We start from the raw sequence: 23,865 nt of genomic DNA, 5'->3' as shown, positions 1-23,865 counted from the left end.
GATGTTCAAGTCATGTCAAGTCAATAGGATTTATAGAGCACTTTCAAACAGCTATCGCTGCATACAACGTGCTGTACATGGAGCAATTTAACATGCACAATAAACAGTAAGACAAATCGGTAATAAAGGCGGTAGAAAGCACCAAACAGTAAAACCAAGAACAAATCTAAGTCATGCTGAGTCGAATGCCAAAGAATACAAGTGAGTTTTGAGGAGGGTTTTGAAGATGGGCAGCGAGGAGGCTTACCAAATGTTCAGTGGGAGGTCATTCCAGAGAGAGGGACTAGCAACAAAAGGTTCGATCCCCTCTGAGCCTCAGTTTAGTTCTTGGTACTTCTAATAATGTCTGGTCCACAGACCTGAGGCGCCGGGCAGGTGTGTAGGGGTGGATGAGCTCAGAAAGGTAAGGTGGCGCGAGATTATTCCGAGATTTGAAAACAAATAAGAGGATCTTGAAAATAACTCTAAAATGAATGGGGAGCCAGAGTAGGAGTTATGTGCTCCCTCTTACGAGTACCATTATGGACCAGCTGAAGGCGCTTAATGGAGGACTGGCTGACTCCAAAGTAAAGGGCATTGCAGTAATTGAGCTGGGATGTGACAAAGGCTTGAATTACTGTCTCAAAGTGTTCATGTGAGAGGAGAGGTTTTATTTTGTTCAGGATGTTGGCATTTTCCCAGGGCCAACACTGAGGGTCATTGCAGATTTGGAGGACATTTTACGTCCCACCCATTTCCAACCATTTTAAACACAGCTTAACAGAGGACTGCTGGAGTTTTGAAAGGGTGACCAGTAGGTCCTTGTTTCTCCTCCCTGACTTAGGGCCTTCTCCTCCTGATTCCTCAGTTTAGATGAGTGGCCAGATCTAGGAAGAGTCAGGAGCTTCCTATTACAGATGATTGAAGCCACTATGCTCATTCGAGCACAATTTTTTTTCTGTACCCTTTCCCACATTTTTGCCTCTAAGACAAAATCAAGACAATTCTGTCTTAGAGGCTGCTCGCCTCTTAACTGGTACTTGTAAGAGGGACCACATAACTCCTACTCTGGCATCCCTTCACTGGCTTCCTATTCATTTTAGAGTTATTTTCAAGATCCTCTTGGACAAAATCAAGACAATTTTGTCTTAGAGGTCTACAGATAATTCCTTTGACCTAATGCTTTGTGCTCTGACATGCACGGTCTGTGTGTGCTTTTCCAACTAATGTCCAATCAACTTAGTTTACCACTGGTGGATTCTGGTTAAGCTGCAGGAGCTTCTCAAGGATCATCAGTGGAAACGATGCAATTGATCTCAATTTCGAGCTTTGTGGGAAAGGCTCTGAATGTTTTTGTGTCCATATATGATTTCTGATTTTCTTTAAGTTTGAATACATTTGGGAAGAAAAAAAAATGGAAAAGGTTGTAACGTGGAAAAAGTGGAGCACTGTGAATACTTTGGGCTCAGGAGAACAACAGTGCGAACAGTGGTGGCTTACATCAACAGTAGAGTGGTTGTGTCCCACCGCAAAGGTTGTAAGTTATCCTTGTGACCATATTGAAGTGTCCTCGAGCAATATACTGACCCCTCAGTTGCTCCTGATGCTGTGTCATCAGTAGGTAAAATGAAGAAACAAGTGTTCAGGAGCTTTGAGAAGTGAATGGTCTCTGAATGAAAAATACTCTCAACATGACAGTTCTGTATTCTTTCATCTATTAAAATAAAACATTTCCATACTGCAAAAATTTGCAAAACAGTGCAAGATGTGTGAACCCTGATGAGTATTTGTCTTTTAGTTTGGTTGTTTGAACTGTACAGACATATATCAGCTAATATCTCCAAAATGTTCCATGTAAGTCTTGTCTAGAAAAGGTCAAATAAAATGTTATTTTGAACTTTGAGAGCAAACATTCTTTTGAGGTTTTTGTCTGGCCCTTGAACACAAACAGCAACAGTGAAATTGTATGACCCAAACATAGTTTGTATGGTTGATAATGACCCTAAGGACCTGCAATGTTTTCACAGATTATACAAATGACAGTACACCTTGAGGCTTGCTCAAACAGCAACAGCTAAAATGTATGACCCAAAATATAGATTGTGTGGTTGATAATGACTGCATGGACCTGAAATGTTTTCACAGAACATAACAATGACAGTAAATCTCTAAGCTTTGCTATATATCGGGATAGACTGTGAAACCCATGGGAGAACAGAGCAGTTAAAGTTTAACTATTTTTTTCGGGCATTCGGTTCATGCTCCAGCCAGCACAAATGACTTGTGAGCAATCAGTAATCGTGGCCCACATGCCTTCTTACCCTGATATCACGCCTTCAATTTTCCTTCCTGGGTGGAAAACACATAGAAACTCACCCCTTGGTCTAAACATATAAGTATCACTAAATATTCAAGTAAGGAAAGAACTGTATCACATCACACACTGTGCACTCACGTGACAACTGACCTAAATATTAGCATGCACTAGTTGTGCCGCTAGCACATTGGTGAAGTTGCTCTCTGAACAAACACAAATATTGTCATGACATAAGTATTAAATTTTACTTTTATGAATGTTATAACAGCTCTGGCATGAAAGTCTCCCTGGGCAGACAGGGCAATCACACCGAACACTGGCACCACCACCTCCCTGCCGCTTCCCAAAGACAGCAAAACAGCCCAGACATGGTAAAAGTAAAAAATAACAAAGTTATGCGTTTATTGCACTTTCCCAGACAAAAACAATATCAAGCGGTGCAATTTAAATTTGTAAAACACAGTATAAACATAGCGTAGTTGACTGACATAGCATGACTTATTGTTGCCAATAATACTATTTATTTTAGTTTTTCTCATACACTGACATTTTTCATGGGTTTGGAGGCTTAAGGCGGATCCAAGTGCAGGGAAGGACCTGTGACCAGAAATAAATAATTTACTTTCAAAAGACAAAAAAGCAAACATGCTGTATTGATATTAAATCCATCCATACATCCATTTTTTGTTCCTCACGAGGGTTGTGGGCATGCTAGAGCCTATCCCAGCCGTCTTCGGGCAGTAGGCGGGGGACACCCTGAACCGCTTGCCAGCCAATCGCAGGGCACACAGAGACAAACAACCATTCATGCTCACAATCACGCAATTTTCAGTGTCATGCTTGAAGTCTTTGACAACAATTGCTTCCGCCGTATCTTCCGCCGTCGCCGATCAGACCGCGTCCCTACTGCTGACCTTCGCCGCTGCCTGCACCTTTGTGCCTTACCAGCGATTCTCCAGCAACACCGATTCCGTTGGTTCGGACATGCGGCACGCCACCAAGAGGGCGAGCTGATCATGGATGTTCTCCTTCCTGCTCCTTTGCCAACCTGGCGCAAGCGGCGTGGTGGACAAGTCAAGACCTTGGCCGCCACGATGAAAGAAGACCTCGCGTACCTTTCCGGCCCCCGGGTAGTGGGTCTGCGACAGTGGAACCAGGACTGGCTGAGGCTGTCGGTTGACCTGGCACAGGATCGCCGCGCTTGGGCTGCTATGAGGAGAGATGTCGTGCGAGCCAAGGAAAAAGCCGGCTCAATCCGCCCAGGATGAAGCCCGCCGCAAACACAAAAAAAAGTTTTTATTGTGAAGGGAAGCGGGGGACCAGAATACCCAGAGAAAACCCACACAGGCACAGAGAGGACATGAAAAGTCCACACAGATAGGCCTGGGATCAAACCCTGTACCTCTGCACTGTGAGGTGGACGTGCTCATCGGATTAAGGATGGAAAAAAAAAACAAGAGAAAAGAATGCTCAGCTCCTTTGCGTTGCCACTATCTGTCATGATCGCTCATGACACACTTTAAACAGTCCTGTCATATATACCGGTATATAAAATACGAATATTTTAACCAAACAGATTTTGATTTTAATGAAACTTGGCGGCACAGTGGAGACTGGTTAGCATGTCCACCTCACAGTGCAGAGGTGCAGGGTTAGATTCCCAGCCTTATGCCTTCCTGCATAGAGTTTGCATGTTCTCCCCGTGCCTGCATGATCACTCCTGATCCAAATAAAAGAATTTAATTTAATTTTTTTTTCTCCCCATTGTGAGACTAATAAAGGTTTTTCTTATCTTATCTTATCTTAGCTTATCTTATCTTAAGAATTGAGGCCTGAACCAGTGGAAGGAGCTGCACCCATGGCATGGCTTTGCATGTAACACGTTACATCCAGTTAGACGAACATATTTCGGTCTGCACTCTATTCAGTGCTATTATCATTTTAGAGGCCAGGTCTGAGAAAGGTTTTGCAGGTGTCGGCACAGAACTGATATTCTTTGAGTGAAAGAATTAAGTCACATGTCAGCACAGCAGAGGTGTACTCAACCACTCATGTGCAATTGCATGCTATTCCTAATCAGCTTTCCTTTCTCAGTTTATCCCATGACTTCCATTCCCTCAAAGAGGGCTAAATGGTTGCACATTCACAGATCACAGCATATGACTGCCCTTCCTTCAGAAATTACTGCGTGAAACGAGTCATCTGTACACAATGACCTCCCAAAGGTCATTGTGCTTCCTGTCTCATGCCTACTGGTAATTCAATGATCCTTAATTATATACAGGCGGTGGACAGCCTGGTGGACCAGTGGTTAACGCGTCGACCTCACAGTGCAGATGTATCGGGTTCAATTCCAGCTTTGGCCTCCCTGTGTGGCGTTTGCATGTTCTCCCCGGGTCTGCGTGGGTTTTCTCCAGGTACTCCGGTTTCTTCCCACATTCCAAAAACATGCATAGCAGGCTAATTGAACACTCTTCATTGTCCCTAGGTGTGAGCGCGGATGGTTGTCCGTCTCTATGTGCCCTGCGATTGGCTGGCAACCGATTCAGAGTGTCCCCCGCCTACTGCTCGAAGACAGCTAGGATAGGTTCCAGCACCACCCGCAACCCTTGTGAGGATAAGCGGATCGGAAAATGAATGAATGAATAATTACATACACACGGGGAAACAAGTGTTGGTTTTTGTAAAATTTCTTTTTTTCAGGGAGAGATGGAGGAGCCATAACACAACCCACAATGGGGCCCATCGAGAGAAACACAAAATGACTTCAAGGCTGATTTAGAATCACAGTTTCAGAAAGTTTGTGTTTGTGAACAGCAGAACCGCAAATGATTTGGGAATCAGGGAAAACAAATTTGGCCACCACCACTTCAGTGCTACAAATTGAAATTATTTTCTAGAGCCTCGATCAGTGATTTTGTCCTCATATGGGGCCAGTGCTTGTGAGGCCTGGAAGCCCAACTAGAGATACTGTATACTATTGCTTTATTATTTTAGCCAGCAAATACTGTAAAACAAGTGGCCGCTACATATCAGCATGATTTTATACCTACTACTACTATTATGACTACTGCAAACTGAATTGACCACTACTTTTATAATACCGAGTGAATTTATATAAAAAACTATAATGCATGTATTCCTTTAGTGCATTTTTAACCATAAAATGTTTATTGATGCAGCCAAGGTGGTAGCCAGCGGTGGTAGCAAAGCAAAAGAGTTCATTGTGAAACAGCCAGTTTTGCAATAGCACAAACACAAGGTTGTCTTTGAAAGGTTTCTTGGTCACACTAGCAAAAGCTACATGGGAGTGAAAAAAGGAAAAAGAAAACTGCAGTCTTACTTTGCTGATGCAACAGAAGACAGGCATGCTGCTGGAATCGTGACATTGATTAGCGGATGCCATGTGGTCGTCTGAAACACAGTTAGCATACCGTTGTCTGCAGAGGATGAGACTCTTAAATTTGTGTCAGGTTTGTCATTCAAAACTCAGACCCAGTTTTGTTCATCCATGACAGCAGAAACTGCCTGACATTAAAATAACTGTTAAAATTGAGCACCGTGTCTCATTTGTTTTCATGTTCCTGGAAATCCTAAAAGCATAACTGACATCATATGGATTTGAGACCCAGACATCTTTTTAAACTCCAGAACATTATATTTTATTGTGAGATGAGAGCTGAAATCACTGTGCTGTTTTGTAGAATCTGCTATTTTGGCACACTAAAACTGAATTCTAAGGGTTTTTGTTTTTGTTGTTGCTGTCATTTTCTGGAATTTAATGGGTTGCAAAGAATTGCTTCAGATAAATATTATTTCTGAGCCAACAACGTAGCACGATTCTTTCTATCTATCTATCTATCTATCTATCTATCTATCTATCTATCTATCTATCTATCTATCTATCTATCTATCTATCTATCTATCTATCTATCTATCTATCTATCTATCTATCTATCTATCTATCTATCTATCTATCTATCTATCTATCTATCTATCTATCTATCTATCTATCTATCTATCTATCTATCTCTAGAGAGACAGAGAAAGATAAAATACACACACACACTACTATGCTTCCAATTTTGTTTTTTCTTTGTGTGTCTAGTCGTTCAACCTGATCAAGGTCATAATGTTGACAAAGCTTGAATTGTACCAATTGGTCTCTTCTGAAAAAATACTTGGGCAATTTTGCAATTAAGGTAACGGAATATTTGTTCTCTGCTCTTTACACTTGACGCTGTGAAGGCATCTCATGCACTGCTCGCGGCGCTCCACTAGATGGTAGAGTGGGGTTGAAGTTTACGGAGTGCGTTCACCGCTCTCACAAATACAGTAGCCAAATCCTGGTTCGCCCAGCTCAATCGGCAGACAATGCGAAAAACAACACCGGATATAGGCCTTACAAAATAAAAACGTACTATTTGTTCCTTCGTGGAACGACTTCTATTTTCTCAGACCAAACAGTTAAATACAGTCCAGGAAGATCTTTGTTTTGTTTCAAAGACAGAATTTATTATAGGGACCTCTGAGATTTCCAGGGCAAAAAAATCCGGAATGTAATTTAATCCCTCTGTTTGAAACATCATATTAAACACACAATAAAATACGCTTAATTGTCTACCATTTATAAGTAGGAGTATGTTGTATTTGTGTTTACACAATTATCTTTCCCAATTGTGAAATAAATATCCAACGTTATAATTTTGATGGATAGTTGCATTTCGTTGATGTATAGCCAACTTGAATTAATTGCAGCGAGAACAAAAGTTAATTAAAAAAAATAATTTTAAAAATCTAATCTTGAATCCAGATCGATTTCAAATTCTTGAAGGTTAGCACAGCAGAGCAGTCATTCGCAGTTACAGTATACATATTGTGTGTTCTACAGTATTGGTGTTTGGTCTACTACGACGCCTAAAAAGCGTGCAGAAAATTTCATCAACAACCTCAAGAATAGCAATAATAATAATGATATTATTATTAATAATAATAAACCTTACATAATCTGTTCATGCAGCGCTACTACTACGTTTGAACGCATGAGCCGGAAGTGTAGCGTGAGTTTAACGTTTCAACAGCGACTTCACGCTGATCGTCGTCGTCGGAGAAACCAAGACAGTACAAAGTACTGTCGAGCAGTTCACAGTTTCCGTGTGTGGAAGTAGGCCAGTTTCTGCAGGTAAAAAGCGAATGCAATCGGGCGCGTCTCTCACTGGTCATATTGTTTTTTTGGCGTTTAAAACGACTGTCATGCGCAACTTATCTGGAGTACTGAATGTGTGGCCGGCCGGCTTCCACGCTCACAGTTAAAAGAAACACATCGTTCCTTTGCTTTATGTGCCGTACACAAAGATAACTGGGGGGATTACTTGTGCTTTCATTAAGGAGCGTAACGTTTTATTTTTTGCTAGCTAGCATTTCGTTGGTTAACAAGCTAACCTTTAACTAGACACGTCAGTGATGCAGTACTGACCCACAGTCTCGCACATAAACCACATGAATGCAGAGAGAACGGCTCGCGATGTTATCGCACAAAATAGACTTCAAATATTTACTGCGACGTTACTGTACAACGAAAAACCTAACGTTCTAACACTGAACAAGAGAATTACAATTTTTCAATGGACCCGACTGGTGATCTTCTCCTTACCTTACGTCATGGGTATCAAACTCGCATTTGTCTCAGTCCACATTGAACAGATTCGCTCGAAGTGCTGTTATGAATGTGAAACCATTTACATGATGAATCACCTCCTCATTTTATCACATCTAATTTTTATGACAAAATTCTGAAGTCAAGAAAAATAGTTTCTTCATCGGGTCATGCGAGTGTGAGCAGCGAACCGCCAGGCTTCCCGTTCTCTGGACGAGTTGTAACTGGGAGAGTAAATTCAATTTGTGCCTTACATACTTGGTTAATAAATTCAGATTCTAATTCTTCAACTATTGCTCAAAATGTAACACAACATCTCTTAATATTTAAATTAATTTGGCCCCCGGGCTTTGAATTTGACACGTGCCTTACGGGATAATTATTTCTTACTGGTCTTTATTTGCAAAATAATTGGAACCTGTCAACCCAATACCACTAACAGCCTACAGTATAGTTGTCAAATTTGCATGAAATCAATCCCGTACATTGTCAGCTTTGATGGGTTAACTACAGTGGCAAACACATTGCAAATGGTTGAATGCTGCAAACAAAGGAATGCTGTGAACACTTCCCTCCTGCTCTTCTATAATACTGTAAAATATATAGACCAGGGTTTTCATGGCCTTGTCAAACTACACTTTTGTGTCGTTCACGGCAGTCACACTGACAAACAACCAGATAAATATCATTGTGTTTTGGACTTGGCGAAATGTTACTAAATGTTCCATTACAATCAGTCATCGACCAGACTGCCCAATCATTGCATTCCTCTGTCAAGATTCAAACCATTAGGGCAGCTCATCAGGGAGGCGGGATAAACACTCGTCAAAGTTATATTGTTGGAGGAGGCATAATGTGCATGTGCGTTGTTTCTTTGTTCAGAAAAGGGGGCGGGGGGAAAGTATGGACCCATTCCTGGATGGTGAGGAGAAGGCGGTATGGACTGTCGATTCTCCAAAAAGAACTTAAGGTTCTGAATTTTTTTTAATGACACCACATATGCAAATTATTTGAAACATTTTGTGTTTGTTATCTTTGTTCTAAAGCATTTCAATGGCCGTCAATTATGGATGTGAATTTTTGCTGTTCATGGGCCGGTCTGCTCCTGATTCCCTTTGAATGGTGGGGGTGGACTTTAACATAAATATACAAGTTGTTTAAATAGGTACATTGCTCCAGCTTCTGATCAAATCGGTGATTGGTTATTCATTATTATAATAATAATAATAATTATTGTTATTATTATTATTATTTGTGTGTGTATATATATATATATATATATTTTTTTTTTTTACAATCTCCCTGATTGCTAATCACCCCCCAAATCCTGATCACATAATGCCTAGTAATTTCCAATTGAGCAATATTCCAGAGTTTTTTCCTCCATGGAAACGCAAACTCCCAGGTTTTCTGCAATGCTCCATCCATCCATCCATCCATCCATCCATCCATCCATCCATCCATCAATTTTCTAATCTGCTTATCCTCAGGAAGAAACTTCATCTGTGCTGAATCTTACACATACAGTACATTTGACGATAAAGTTTATCCAGTCCAATCATGAGGGTTGCGGGCGTGCTGGAGCCTATCTCAGCCATCTTCGGGCTGTCGGCGGAGGGACACCCTGAACTAGTTGCCAGACAATCGCAGGGCACACATAGACGAATAACCATTTGCTCTCACACTCACACCTATGGACAATTTGGAGTGTTCCATTAACCTGCCATGCATGCTTTTGGAATGTGGGAAGGCTGCAGGCGGAATCGAACCTTGCACCTCTGCACTGTGAGTCCAATGGGCTTACTAGTCAACCACTGTGCCGCCCTGTGTTTATACCGTTACGGTAAAATAACTCGGTTTTGGACATCCTCTGCGTGTTGGATGAAGATGTGATGCATCTTCCAGCACCATGTTTGTGTGCACAGTCAGTGAAGGGGGGCTGGTCAGAAGCAGGCATCATTTCATGCTCCTTTAGTGAGACCTGAGCTATATTTAGAACAACTAATGGCAGGGTATTTTTTGTGTAGTCCTACATTTACTGGAGTTTTTTTTACCTTCTCCTGTGTCAGCATCATTTCCAACCTTCTATTTTTTTCTTGTGCCGACCATTTTTGGTATGCATGTGTGACTGCTGCGGTTGGCGGAAAATGGAACAAGCCTCCCCAATCCAGTGGAGTCATCAAGTGTAAAATTAAAGGGTATAATCAACCTAAAACATACGCAGGGTCCCACATTGTTTTTGTGTGTGAAACGGGGCCACCATAAGCTAAGTTTTTATGGCCCTGTCAGAACTGGGACTGGCCCCTTATTTTTCACAATACGATGAATTGTCATGATTATTCATTCAGCGTCTCGTTTTATGACTCACTCAAATCAATGCAATTGCAATTGCCGGCTCATTCTGTGTTGTCTGTTGGTTTTGTCTGTTATTTTTTCATTTCATTATCATTTAAATTACGGTAAAGAAGATACAATAAAAATATGAGGAAAATATGACTGGCATTTCTTGTATTGCTTATTCAACTGTATGTTCCCAGACTTAACGTGTTTGGCTGAAGGCTGCATGGCTGACGGACAGGAACGTCGACCAATCACATGACACTATGTTGGCTCGTAACTGCTTCCTCCTCTTAGTGGTGGTGAGTGGAGCAACATTGGCCATCATCAGTTTCAGCGTCCAGTTCTGTAAGTACACTTATTATTTACGATGGTTGTGTAAACTTGTAGAAAATCTGAGTACATTGTATTCTAATAAAGAGAAGTACCTTGTGTATTTTCAAATCCGCGCACCCTCTTACTGCTTTCTTGTTGAAGAGACCCCGTTCATTCCAAAAGATATTCAAGTCCCCTTTAGACATCCTAAAATTACCCGCTACTTTGAGATGATTTCTGGGTGCTCTGCAACACCTGGAGAAGCCATGGTGGCTCCACCACATCTCCTGTGCAATGCCCTTTTGTTCACAATAGTAGGTTTTCCACATTAAGTCATTGTTCAGTATTTCCGTTCCAGTCGATACTAGGTATTGTATTGACTATTATCCCTTAAAGCCAAAGTAAATGCAAGGAAACAGCAACTGCATACATTGAGACTCTTGCCACTGCACTAGATAAGAGCTATATGTGTATCAAGCAGACATTATAACCCACAGGATGAAGAAGCAGACAAGTTATTATTATTATAAGTGTGATTTAAAATGTGAAGAATACATGTTGTAGCATATTCCCAAAGAAAATATGCATTTGTTTTTCACTTACAATGTTTTAGGAGTGTCATTTTTAATTAGCTGGTGTAGACAATCTTGTGATTCGGAGAGTGATCCAGGCAGTGGGGCCTGCCAAATCTGTGTGACCTCTGCTTTGGTTTTATCAGGAACGGAGACATTCTCATTTAAGCTCTACTGTCGTCAATGAAATGCAATTGTTTTCTTATTGTGTTAATTGGAATGTTAACACTTTTAACCTGAATAAGCTAACGCATTGTCAGGCAAGCATGCCATTTTTGAAAGTAGATTGTAAGCTACTTTCTGATCTTTTTGCTAGTTGTCATTAATTAGTTGTTTTGCACTTCTCTGGTTTCTTGGGTGCACACTGCCACCTGCTGTACATATACAGTCCATGACATATCGCCGACATTCATCTGACATACTGAATTCTGTATTGTTTCCTTCTACTACTACTGGTGCTTTTAAATCGCTCCATGTACAGCACTTTGTATGCAGCGATGGCTGTTTGAAAGTGCTCTATAAATACTGTTGATTTGACTTGACTACTGAAATAATTCATGTGCTTATTGTTTCAGCACAATTAGACTCATTCCTGCTGTGTTTGTGACACTTACAAAATGTAAACAAAAATCCTACATGCTTGCTTGTATGGTCTTGTGGAATTTTGGGAGTGTGTGTATGGCACTGTGCTTTATTTGGAATTCATTTGTATCCATAATGTGTTTCAGTCCTTAACAAAAGTCCTTTTTGTGTATGTGCCTGGACAGAGCAGTTTCCAAAAGTTTGTTTAGCTGACGCAGGCTTGGGTCAATTGGTAGGGGGGGGGGGGGGTGACAAAGTATGGAGCACAGACTGGCTGTGGTTCTGAATGGACTGCAGTGTGTGTAGCTGTGCCTCAAGTCTGGGTGCAGTCGACAAAATGGTCTCCGCTGTTGCAGCACGCGTTCTCCTCTCCCTCATCATTGGTACGTTTGGAGATAAAATTCAGATGATAGGATTGTCTAAATTACTTAGTGGTATAATATTGTGCTTTCTATGAAACTGACTTGCTTGAAATTCCTTGAAAACGAAGGTGTGATGTTCTCAAGTCTGTAGTGCAGATGTATGAGTAAAGAATGTTTTCCTTGTGCAATTTATAGTGACGCTGTCCTGCTGACACTAATTTTGAGTATCTCTGCATTTAAAAACATTAAAATGATATTCTTTCTTGGCTATCTTGAATGTCTTGAACAGCTCTTATGCCTTTGGGAAACTTTTCTCTTACACTGCTGTACATTATCTGGACTACACACATGCACAGACAATTATAAAGGTGGCAAGAGTCAGTAATATTTTTATTTGTTGTGATGTTTTCTCCAAAGGCAGAATTTTGGCAGAATGTCTCACACTGCATTATTTGTACAACTGCCTCATCTTTTTTGAATGACGTGTTCTTGCTGTGAATTATATCTCAATACTTATATTGCTAAAGAGGGCTGGGGCCAGTTTAGCTTCTTTTGCTTCTGAGTCGGGTCCTTTAGAAAGAGTCTCCCAATTCATACAATGCCTCTGCAACTGAATGGATTTTCTCACAGTGATCACAGGTCATTGGTGTCCAGGCAACTGGCTCGTTGCAGTTCAGGGTTTTAATTTGTTCAGATGTTGCCTTGTGAATAAATCTCAACTCTTCAATGAAACACAGATATTTGATTTTATTAATTTTGCTTTATTTTTTGATTTTGGATCACTAAAGGATATTTTGGGGTTTAAATCATCTTCATTTTCACTTTTTCACTTTCCTTAACTGGCTCAAATTGATGTGGTCATTCTGTTTTATTTATTTATTTATTTTTTGGTGTGTGTGCCATGTTTGCAGTCAATTTACTCCCTACGACTCCTCTTGTGGAGGAGGGACCTGTCCAGGCTGCTGATGGAGCTGTTCGGGTGGCCCAGGGCAAGACCAGAAAGCGGGTGTTCCCAGTGTCCCACATTCAGAAAACCAACCCCATATCTGAAGCCTACGGCTACTGCAACACCCCCAGCCCTACTGAACAAGCCTGGGAAGGTGCTCGCTCTGACAGTCTGACAATATATTGGGTTGTGATCAGTGAAAGTAGTCACTTTAGACCATTCACCACTCGCTGAACTCTCTTTTGTTGCCTTTGTTAAGCTTTAGATGAGGAACAAGAGTAAATTATCCCTTTGGCGTGCTCAAGTATGGTCTTCTGGAATGTCATACATCTCATATTTTAACTGAGACAACCAGCTCATTGTTTATTCTGCCGTGCGTGTACTCTGCTGCTTCTCCAATGGCATGATTTTATGAAAAGAAATTCCCATAAGGTTACATTTTAGTGGTGGATGTTTTCAGTTATTTTGTGAGATGCTATTACCTAAATAAACTTCTACTAAATTGGCGTTTTTGATGATTCTGGGTTATATAAGTTTGTAGAACTGCGGAATTGAATACATCTTTTCTCCCTCCAAAAATTGCAATTTAGAATATGTAAAGATTTACGTAAAGTAATTTTGTTGACGTTTACTATGTGATGTTGATCATCGTCCACTTTCAGGTCACAGTCCAGCAGACTATAAGCTCCTGTCTGTCCATGTGATGATTCGCCATGGCGACCGTTATCCTCTCTACTCCATCCCCAAGACCAAACGGCCAGCCATCAACTGCACCCTGTCCACTAGCAGGTACTCAGTCCTATATTAATTGGCATGCCATCAACAAAATAAAGATGATTGGATTTAATATGACATGACATGTGCAGCTACATAGCCTGATATTTTTTTTCTTTCCTTTTGCCTTTGTTGTGACTTCGCTTTCAAAGTCTGGCACTGTTAAAAGTGTATCTACTGATATTGTCTACGTAACTGTAATGATTGAAAAACGAATTTCACGAAACTCTTGTGAAGTACACAGAAAGATGAAGTACCGTAAATTCCGGGCTACAGACCGCACCTGATTAAGAGCCGCATGCTCAGATTTATGAAGAAAAATCAATTTTGTAATTATATGCGCCGCACCGTACTATAAACCGCTGGCCAATGAGTAGGCGGGGGTTTGCTTCTACGTCCCTGCCGCCGTGGAGCGCCTCCGGGTGAGGCGGCTGACGCGGTCCCCCGCTGAACCCCCGCAGAAAAAAAACGCACAATTTCTTAAGGTTAAAATAATCTCCATATTTTTATGAGCATGATAAATGCATTTGCACAACTAAATTACGCTGAAACACATAATAAGAGGCCAGACAAAGAGAGATCTTGATGTGCATTTGCGTAATTACGAGGAGATACTGCAGCCCACTACGCTTTGAATAGAATAATGCAAATCATATAAATGGGAAAAGATATATGAAATTATTTCTATAGTCAGACGCTTAAAAATGATCATCGTTGGCAGCTTAGGCCCGATTCTGCGCGGCTCAAAACACAGGTAAAATGTGTTCTCTCGTGGCCGCTTGTTTTCAGTATGACGGGGGGGGTCACCTTTTTTAATTACAGTCCGAGTGAGAGGCAAATCAAATGTCAGAGGGTCTTCGTCCTTATTTATTATTTCATCTGGGCTGATAGAATTCTCCGCCATCTTTGTTTGTGTGAATGTGCGGAACGAAGCATGTTTGTCCTCGTAATTGGGAGGGAGCTGCTGACACAACGTCGTGCGTGCCCACATAGACAGGCTTTTCCGTTTCATGAATCTAGAACACCACGACGGCCCACCTTTAAAACCTTTAAAAGCGTTGGTTGTCTTTTTACACTGGCTCAGTTCTTCTTGCCGGAACCTCCACCTTCGCACCATCGACTCGTCTATGCCAATATTATGGGCAGCAGCTTGATTTCCTTCTTTAACTGCCAGAATGATCACTTTTAGTTTAAAAGCTGCATCATATGCTTATCATCTGGTATTCTCCATGTTGATCAGGGTTAGAAGAAAGACTGAAATAAAGAAGTTGTGATTACCTTTAATCATACAATTTCATTGGATCCCTGTGTACTACTCATTCATTTTATTGGTCGACTGTTGCCGGGTAGCACAGTTTTCTCACCGCTACAGCAAAAAGAGCGGAAGTTGTGATTCGTCATACAATCTCATTGGACATCAGTGAAAGACTCATTCATTTTTTTGGTCCATGTTTTTCCGGCGATGGAATTTTTTTTTTAAAATGCCGCTTCAGATTACACGCCGCAGTGTTGAAAGTGTGGAAATAAAGTAGCGGTTTGTAATCCGGAATTTACAGTAGTCTTCTTGACGTCACAACTCTCCGCTGCTCGCCGTTTTCAGGGCAGAGGTCCCCATATTGCCAGACGTTGTAGAGCCTTTTGAACCCACAGAATATGTCCTCATCAGGTCTTCCAGAAGAAAGAGTAGAATCCTTCTTTCACCAGAAAAAAAGTTTTTGTACCCTTTTCCGTTTCTTTCATAATCAGCAGTAGAATATAAGTTGGTTTCAACAACACCTGTTCCTGACCAACAAACAGCATGGCATCCGTTATTCATTCCATGAACTGTGCCCCCCACACACCCCCAACACACACACACACACACACACACACACTTTTTACTCAGAACCGTGACACATACTCCGTTTCTAACATAAACACACATACTCTTGAGTGTGAGGCTTCAAAACCTCTCCCGACTTCCAAATTGTTGGCATGTGTCTTCTTTCTCATTGACAGGACAAGTTTTAATTCGCTTCCTCATTAGGTGATATTATAGAAGTCCGTGACATTGAATGAGTTATTAGGCAAAAGAATCACACCAACCAAGAGCAAGGCAAACTCCCTTTGATAACCTTCAGTTGCAATTGCACTGCTTTGGACTTTACGAAATGTTTTCCTCGCTATCTTGACATGACCTTTCAAGAAGGTCACACAGACTGTCAGCAGTTTGAGATCTTTGCTTGCAATTCTATTATCAAGTCTATTGATTGAGTATTCCGTTACTCGACCCAAATCACAACTCATGTCACCCTATTTTTAACTGCATTCTTGGTCCAAAAATGTACACAGTCCACATGCAAAAGTAAGACAAACTTTTTTTTGTAAACAATTCTAAAAAAATTATAAATTAGCCAACATTTTCATGGTTGATGCTAGCCAGTGTTGTTTATGTATGTGGGTGACCGGAGGTGGCTCACTCCAATACGTCTTCTCCCTGATGCACCTTCGCCATTGCGCAAGTGTTTCTAGCACACCTATGCTAGGGATGACATTCCTAACCACCTCACTGGGCTATTAGTTGGGGGATCACCGATCTTTGTGTTGCTCCTTTAACCCCATGACACATGGTGATCTTGGAGTGATGGCAGGGATTTCTCTTGCCACCGTTTGCCGTTGCCTCACTCAACCCCTTAATACTATGCGTACTTAACAGCCCCCCCGGCCTGCAGCTGCCTCCCTCCGCCTCCTGTGCCAGCTGAACTGCTTTCCAATGCCCTGTCCAAGCGTATTCATTTTTTTCTGGGAGTAAATGAGTTTGAGTAGCCAACCAAGCCCCCTACGACTCACTTCTATGGGACATAGGATGGCTTTCCAGCCAGCTGTCAGGTCGGAGTAGTTGGCGCTTGTGCTCATGGGCAGCCTCCACGCCCTCCTCCCACAGAACAATAAGCCCCACAAGAATGATCTGTCTTGTCTTCTTCGTGGATTTGGGCAAGTGCCACCTTACTTCCCTGCAACGTAGGCTGGAGGCTCTCATCGATGGAGGCAGTTTTCTTGCGGACCAAACCATGGTGGAGGTTTCACAGACAAGTTAAGGGCTTGTATGTGGCTCATGACATCGGTCTCCCAATGGCCTCGAAAACTTCGGCCGGCTTTGGAATGGGTTCAACACAGCAGCAACAACAGGAACAGTCCAACAAAGCACAAACACATGCTACAGCTTGCAGCTGAAACTGTTGTCTTGTGTCTGACACCGACTCAGACTGCGTTTTTTGCAAATTCTGTAGGAAGCAGAGCCTATTTAAACAAACAAACAAAAATGCAGGGCCAGGTCAGCTTGGAACAGAACTGGCCTGGAACAGAACCTTGGACTTTGAAAGAGTAATTCATGGATGGATGACTATAATGCACTTTACTTTGGAGTTAGCCAATCCTCCCTTAAGTGTCTCCAGTTGGTCCAGAATGCTGCCGCTCGCCTCTTGACTGGCACTCGTTAGAGGTAGCACATAACTCCTACTCTGTTATCCCTTCACTGGCTCCATATACATTTTGGAGTTCTTTTTAAGATCCTATGATTTGTTTTCAAATCTTTAAATGGCCTCACGCCCGCCACCTTACCTCTCTGAGCTCATCTGCCCTTACACACCTGCCCGGCGCCTCAGATCTGCGGACCAGACACTATTAGAGGTACCAAGAAATAAGCGGAGGCTCAGAGGGGATCGAGCCTTTTCCGTTGCTGGTCCCTCACTTTGGAATGACCTCCCACTGAAGGTTCAGCAAGCCCCCTCACTGCCCATCTTTAAAACTCATTTGTATTCTTTGGCGTTCGACTCGGCATGACTCAGACTTGATCTTAGTTTTACTGTTTTGTGCTTTCTACTATCTCCCTTAGTATTATTTTTTAAATTGTTGTAGATATGATATTCTCTCCATGTACAGCGTTTTATATACAGCGATGGTAGTTTTAAAGTGCTCTATTAATACAGTTGAGTTGAGCTGGTGTTGATGAACCCATTGCTTGTGAAGTATCTGGTCCTCCTCGTATAAAAAATTAAAACATTCATTTTGCTTCACTTCTAATGCGGTACGCCCTATTTTTTGGAAACTGTTTTAAAATATGCCATTCATTGAAGGTGCGCCTTATACAAAACAAAAAAATACGGTAATTGCAGTGAATTTGTTGATGTCCTTCGTGAGACAAGCGAATGAGGTGCCTGGTCTTCTACTCACTTCAGACGTATGTGCGGTTTTCCGGGTTTTCATCCAGTGTTAAATGTGAATACTGATTTAACATGTCATGCACAATTCAGTTCTGTGGTGGACAAAATACCCTCTTAATCTCACAGCATTGCCGGTCTGCATTATCCGAATTAAACTCCTACTTTATTTTTTGTCAGTACTCTAAATGTGCCATTTCCTTCTCAGATATATCCCTCCAACAAAAGACAATTAGACATGAATCTCAATACATTTCAAAATGGAACAATTTGATTTGGTTTGAGTTGACACACTTGCATCTTTTAAATTAAAATAACTGTTTTCCGGTTCAAACCGTTTTTTTTTTGTTTTTGTTTTTGTTACACCCCTAATGATAATAATGACTACAAAAGCGCTTCCTTCAGTGTAATACATTGGTGTCAAAGTCACAAGAAAGGGTTGCTTTTTCAATGGTAAGGTCTTGATCTGACCTATGATTACTATTGAAACAGTTGTGTGCACTGCCACAAATGCCCCCTCGGTAGTTTTTGATCAGATTGTGCTGCAGCTCCAACAGATTTGTTGAATTGAAGCTTAATCCCCAATCATTTCTCCAAATCAGATCAGCAACTGCTCCTCTTGCTGCCCTCATTCCTGCGTTTTCATTTATCTCGTGTGTTTGGGCATTCCCGTTGCAATCGCAACTCATTCTGTAATCTTACTGTAAACTCATGTTACCGCCAGCCATTTGCAGGATTGGCACCCAGCACTGTGTTTTAAGAGACACCTGGTGGTGAATGAGGCGAAAATAATGTTGACTCGCATGCCTTTTTATACGGACAGTGCACAGTGTAAGAGCAATTTTTAATTGTTGAAAATAAACCCTTCAGAATTGATTAATAGTTTATCCATAAACCTATTCTTTAAAAAAAATACAGTGAAATTATGTACATGTAAATGGTTTTATTGTTTTCTGTTTGAATCTTGGAGTGAAGAATTTTTTCCCAACATTTTCTTCAAAACGTATTCCCATTAGAGTGGTTACGACACATCCTTAACCCTTGGGTCCTTCAAATGAAAAAAAAAACCCAAGTTACGCATTTTACAATTTTTGTAATGATGTATTTTGTGTTATACAAACATTCTTTTTTTTTTTTTTTTTGTCAATTTCCATGATGCTTGCGTCTGAACCAAATGATACGTCTGAACCGAAATTTCAAATTGTCATACAGTTATATAATCCACAATAACAGTAATTATTCTTCATTTCTGATTTCAAAACGTATTATTCCTCAGTTTGTTGTGCGCTGTGCATGTAATATGTAGAGATGATTAAACATTTATGTGGTTTCACAAAATTCATAACGGCCCTTCAAGGCAAATCGTAACCACAATGTGGCCCATGACAAAAATGAGTTTGACACCCCTGTAATATAGCAACTGCTATTACCAGTCACACCATATGATGCCTAGTCGCCCCAAATGAAAACAATACCCTGAATCCTTTTCCCATACTGCCACCTACTGTACAGGAAGCGCAAAGCGTATCAATGCGTAGTCAATGGAAGCAACCCTGCTTGTGTTCAATTTAGCCCCGTGAACAAACACCCAAGAGAGTCATGAAAATGCCATAAAACACGTTGATGGTGGCTGTTAACAGCTGCCTGTGTATCCATGCAGCGTGTATGTAACCTCCCAACATGGCCGCAGTAGGAAAAAAAAAAGACCTCCCACAATGCCGTGCTCTGAGATGCATGCAACCGAGCTATTGAAAAACGGAATCACTCACTCTCACACACATGGACAGTATATTCAATGCAGTCCTCTTGAAGGAATGCCCTCAAACAAACACACGATACAGACGGGGGCGTATTTTTGCAAAAAGGGTGTCCAAAAGTGATGGAAAACCACATATGTATGTTCCTGACTATCGCTGTGATAATCAATGACTTGCGCCTCATGATACTCACTTCAATAGCCTGGAGGCAATTGTCTGCTGCCGCCCTCCCTGAAGATAGAAAGTCTACACTTGAAGGTTTTGGCACAAATGAATGTCTTTGTAAAGTAATTTTCATGAGACTGCTCCAGGAGATCTGATCACTCGAAATAGCAGCCATTATTGAGTAACGCTTTACTTACTGACATATTACCAGCATCGCTGTTGTGAGCAACAGATATTATTGACACCTTCAGAAAGACATTGGTGGAGCAATGTGGATAATATCGTTATTGTTGTTGGCAGTGTTGTCGAACTGAGTCAATCTGACACTGAGCCCTGTATTATCTTCCCTAGGAATCCCTCACATCCTCTGCTGAGATCCTTCATAAGTCACATGGGCAAGGGAAACCTTGGGCACTGGGAGTCCCCATTGGCATCTCTCCCTCGCTTCCCCAATCACAATACTTGTGAGATGGGAGAGCTCACACAAACCGGTAGGCAATATGATATGTTCTGTAACTCCAGGGACTTTGACAGCTCCTTCAAGAAATAGGGTGATCATTGCAAATGTTGTTTTAAATACCTGCGATTGGCTGGCAACGTGTTCAGGGTGTACGCCGCCTACTACTAGGATAGGCCCCAGCATGCCTGCCACCCTCGTGAGGAAAAGCGGATTAGAAAATGGATGGTTTTATATACTACGATATTTTTGTGTGTGATTTTATGTAAGCTCCATGTTACAGAGAAACCTAACGTTTTGCAAATGCTCTGTTTAATCCCTGTAAAGTTCTGTGTCTTCCCCGAATACCTGTGGAAAATTTCCAACGTTAATGTTTGACAGATTTTCATAGCCCTGGCTCTGTAAATGAATCCGCTTGTGATAGGAAATTGTCACGGTTTGATGCATTTTCCTGTTACTTGACATGTAAGCCTAAGCCTTCAATATGTATGCTTCACTTCAGGTGTGGTGCAGCACCTATGGAATGGGAAACTCCTCCAGCAAGCCTACCGGCCTCACAGTCTTGTCCCCTCTGACTGGTCACCTCAACAGGTATGGGTGGAGACGACAGCGAAGAGCCGCACACTTCAGAGTGCACTGGCTTTTCTCTATGGCTTCCTCCCAGAGTTCAACTGGAAGAAGCTGACCGTACATCACCAGGGAAGTACGTTGTTCTGCGGCCCCGCCTGCGATTGTCCTGCCAGGAACCGATACCTTGAGGAGGAGCAGAAGAGACAATACCGGCTCAGAGTGGCCGATGTGGAACTAGAAAGAACTTACGCCGACATGGCACGCACGTTAGGTATTCCAACACGTAACCTCCGGGCCGCAAACCCAATAGACTCTCTGCTGTGCCACTTGTGCCACGGCCTTTCTTTCCCATGCGTTTCCAGGAAAGACGGTAGCACAGGCGAGTGTCTAACAATACCCCAGTTTGCTGCCATACGTCGTCAACAGCTCGATGACGAAAAGGATCGCAGAAGAGTGGGACTGTATCGTAAATATGCAGTCCTGGCAATGTACCCCTACCTCAACCGAACCGCCACCAAAATGGAACGAGTAGCCAAGGCCGCCACAGGTAGCCGGCCGCCAAGAGCGGGAGGCGAAGAGATATTCACGCTCTCGTCTGCTCATGACGTAACTGTGGCACCTTTGCTGAGTGCCCTGGGACTGGAGGAGGCCAGGTTTCCACCTTTTGCAGCAAGATTGGTATTTGAATTGTGGAAAAGCACCTCAGCGTTTCAGGGACAAAAGGAGCCGGAGCTTGGCAAAGGCGGGAGGCCAAAAACAAGAGATGGAGGATGTTTTATCAGGGTATTTTACAATGGAGAGGATGTAACGTATGATACCACGTTCTGTCGCTATCTTGACCGTCATTCCAGTCAGCCTCTCTGCCCTCTGAAAAAGTTCCTTTCTTTTGTCAGGAGAGACATCTTCAGTGTTGTCAATGCTACTTCCTACCAGCAGGCCTGTTATAGTCGTACAGGTTAACACAGGGTCAACCATCATGAATGGGTTGGTGGCTATGCAACCTATCTTTCTTGGTGTCTGGTTTTGTTCTTTTACTTTTAATGATGAATGGGATAGCAATGTTTTTTTATGTTGTTTTGGGGCGCACAGACATAACTCCATTTACTAAAAAAAATAAAACCCAAGAAAACAAAAGGCTAACATTCCAGAGAACAAACACATCTACCACTGCAGTCGATGAAATATTTGTAAAACCTTATAATGTTTACATTACATCAAACTGACAATGATCTGCCTTTTTAGCAAGGGCATTTTTATGAAGCTCCTGTTTTTATAGGAAGAGTGAGGCCGGGCTCTTGAGTTATTTTAGCAATAAAATTCTTCTGAATTCTCTCACAAGCATTGTGGTAAAACATGGTTCAAGAGAATGGATGTAGCACTAAGACACTTTATTCTACCGCCCAGATATGGAACCAGAAAGGAAATAGTAATTTTTAAACATTTTTAAATGCTTGAAAAAAAAGACAACACTAAAGATTGATATTGTATGCTGGATGAAACATTTCTAGAATTTGTGTTCAATTGTGTTTATGTGCAGCTTTTGTTTTCTTATTAAATCTTTTTCAAAGGTTTGGGCAAGTTTGCAGTTTAGAAAATACACCTTTTGACATTCATGTTAAAACATGACCTGACAAGACAATATTATTAAAATTGGCATTGGAAAACATCTGTGACCCTTATGCCTCTCATTTTACTCTTAATTATTGTTTAAAACCGTGACTCACAACTGGTGTGCTATAAAACACCACATCTTGACAAGATGTGACTATAAAGACATAGGAAGAAACCGGGGAATTTTGTCAATCATTTGCCATGCATGCATCCGCACAGAGACCGTTAAGTCACCTTTTTTTGTGTTTTCGATTTATTATTCAACTTCCTCGAAATTTGTACTCATACACCTGGAATGTTTTCAGATTGTGTGACCCTACAATTGCAAACAAATTGATTCTGTTGAGATTTATTTTATACGTTCATTGACGAATACAGGGCGGCCCGGTAGTCCAGTGGTTAGCACGTCGGCTTCACAGTGCAGAGGTACCGGGTTCGATTCCAGCTCCGGCCTCCCTGTGTGGAGTTTGCATGTTCTCCCCAGGCCTGCGTGGGTTTTCTCCGGGTGCTCCGGTTTCCTCCCACATTCCAAAAACATGCATGGCAGGCTTATTGGACGCTCTAAATTGTCCCTAGGTGTGATTGTGAGCGTGGATGGTTGTTTGTCTCTGTGTGCCCTGCGATTGGTTGGCAACTGATCCAGGGTGTCCCCCGCCTACTGCCCGAAGACGGCTGGGATAGGCTTCAGCACCCCCCGCGACCCTAGTGAGGATTAAGCGGTTCAGAAAATGGATGGATGGATGGATTGACGAATACAGAGATCCACACATGAATTCAAGTGAAAATGAATCCGAATGACAGACCTTGTCCACATTTTTCAGTGGTTGCGTCTGTAGAATAAAATAACTCTTGTTTAATTTTAAATCATTTGCCATTTGTTTGCATCCCCCATTAATAGCTGACTTTATTTTAAACGGAGCTACCAGTAGATGGCACTAGTGTTCCATATTAGTCCAAATACATCTGCTAACCGTCAGTTCTCGAATTAGTGTTTTCAATGGTGCTTGCAGGACCCCAAAACACATAGTTGCATTTATATAAACGAGTATAACTCTTTCTTTATTAACAGTACATAACTCATAATGGTTATTTCTGTAGCGAGCGTAGCAGTGAGAATTTCTTTCGGAATCCTCCATAACAGAAGTGTATTGATTCAGTGGACTTCGTAGCACTACACGACAGAGCATGGAATTGACGGTAATTGACTTGCTATAAGACCAACATCTTTGCGTATATTTGTATTTTCATTTGACCAAAGGTACACGG

The 23,865-nt window shown here is 41.7% G+C and overlaps 1 protein-coding gene across 3 annotated transcripts; it reads left to right on the top strand.

The window, feature by feature from the left end:
• Positions 1–7,331: 7,331 nt before the first annotated feature.
• pxylp1 (2-phosphoxylose phosphatase 1) lies at positions 7,332–22,654 on the top strand. 3 transcript variants are annotated; one of them, XM_052078954.1, is made up of 7 exons: positions 7,347–7,478; positions 8,840–8,922; positions 10,490–10,637; positions 13,032–13,220; positions 13,729–13,855; positions 20,313–20,452; positions 20,921–22,654. In XM_052078954.1, exons 3-7 carry the CDS (start codon positions 10,556–10,558, stop codon positions 21,946–21,948), a joined length of 1,566 nt encoding a protein of 521 aa, XP_051934914.1. In that variant the 5' UTR covers positions 7,347–7,478; positions 8,840–8,922; positions 10,490–10,555; the 3' UTR covers positions 21,949–22,654. The 3 variants fall into 3 exon arrangements, with proteins under 3 accessions (XP_051934915.1, XP_051934914.1, XP_051934913.1); XM_052078955.1 differs by lacking the exon at positions 8,840–8,922 and having other exon boundaries at positions 7,332–7,478; XM_052078953.1 differs by lacking the exons at positions 7,347–7,478; positions 8,840–8,922; positions 10,490–10,637 and adding an exon at positions 11,718–12,141.
• The last annotated feature ends 1,211 nt before the right edge of the window (positions 22,655–23,865 follow it).

Source organism: Hippocampus zosterae, chromosome 10, assembly GCF_025434085.1.
Source record: "Hippocampus zosterae strain Florida chromosome 10, ASM2543408v3, whole genome shotgun sequence".
Classification (NCBI taxonomy): Eukaryota; Metazoa; Chordata; class Actinopteri; order Syngnathiformes; family Syngnathidae; genus Hippocampus; species Hippocampus zosterae.
Note: the sequence above shows the minus strand (reverse complement) of the source record. Positions and strands in the feature narration are given on the sequence as shown.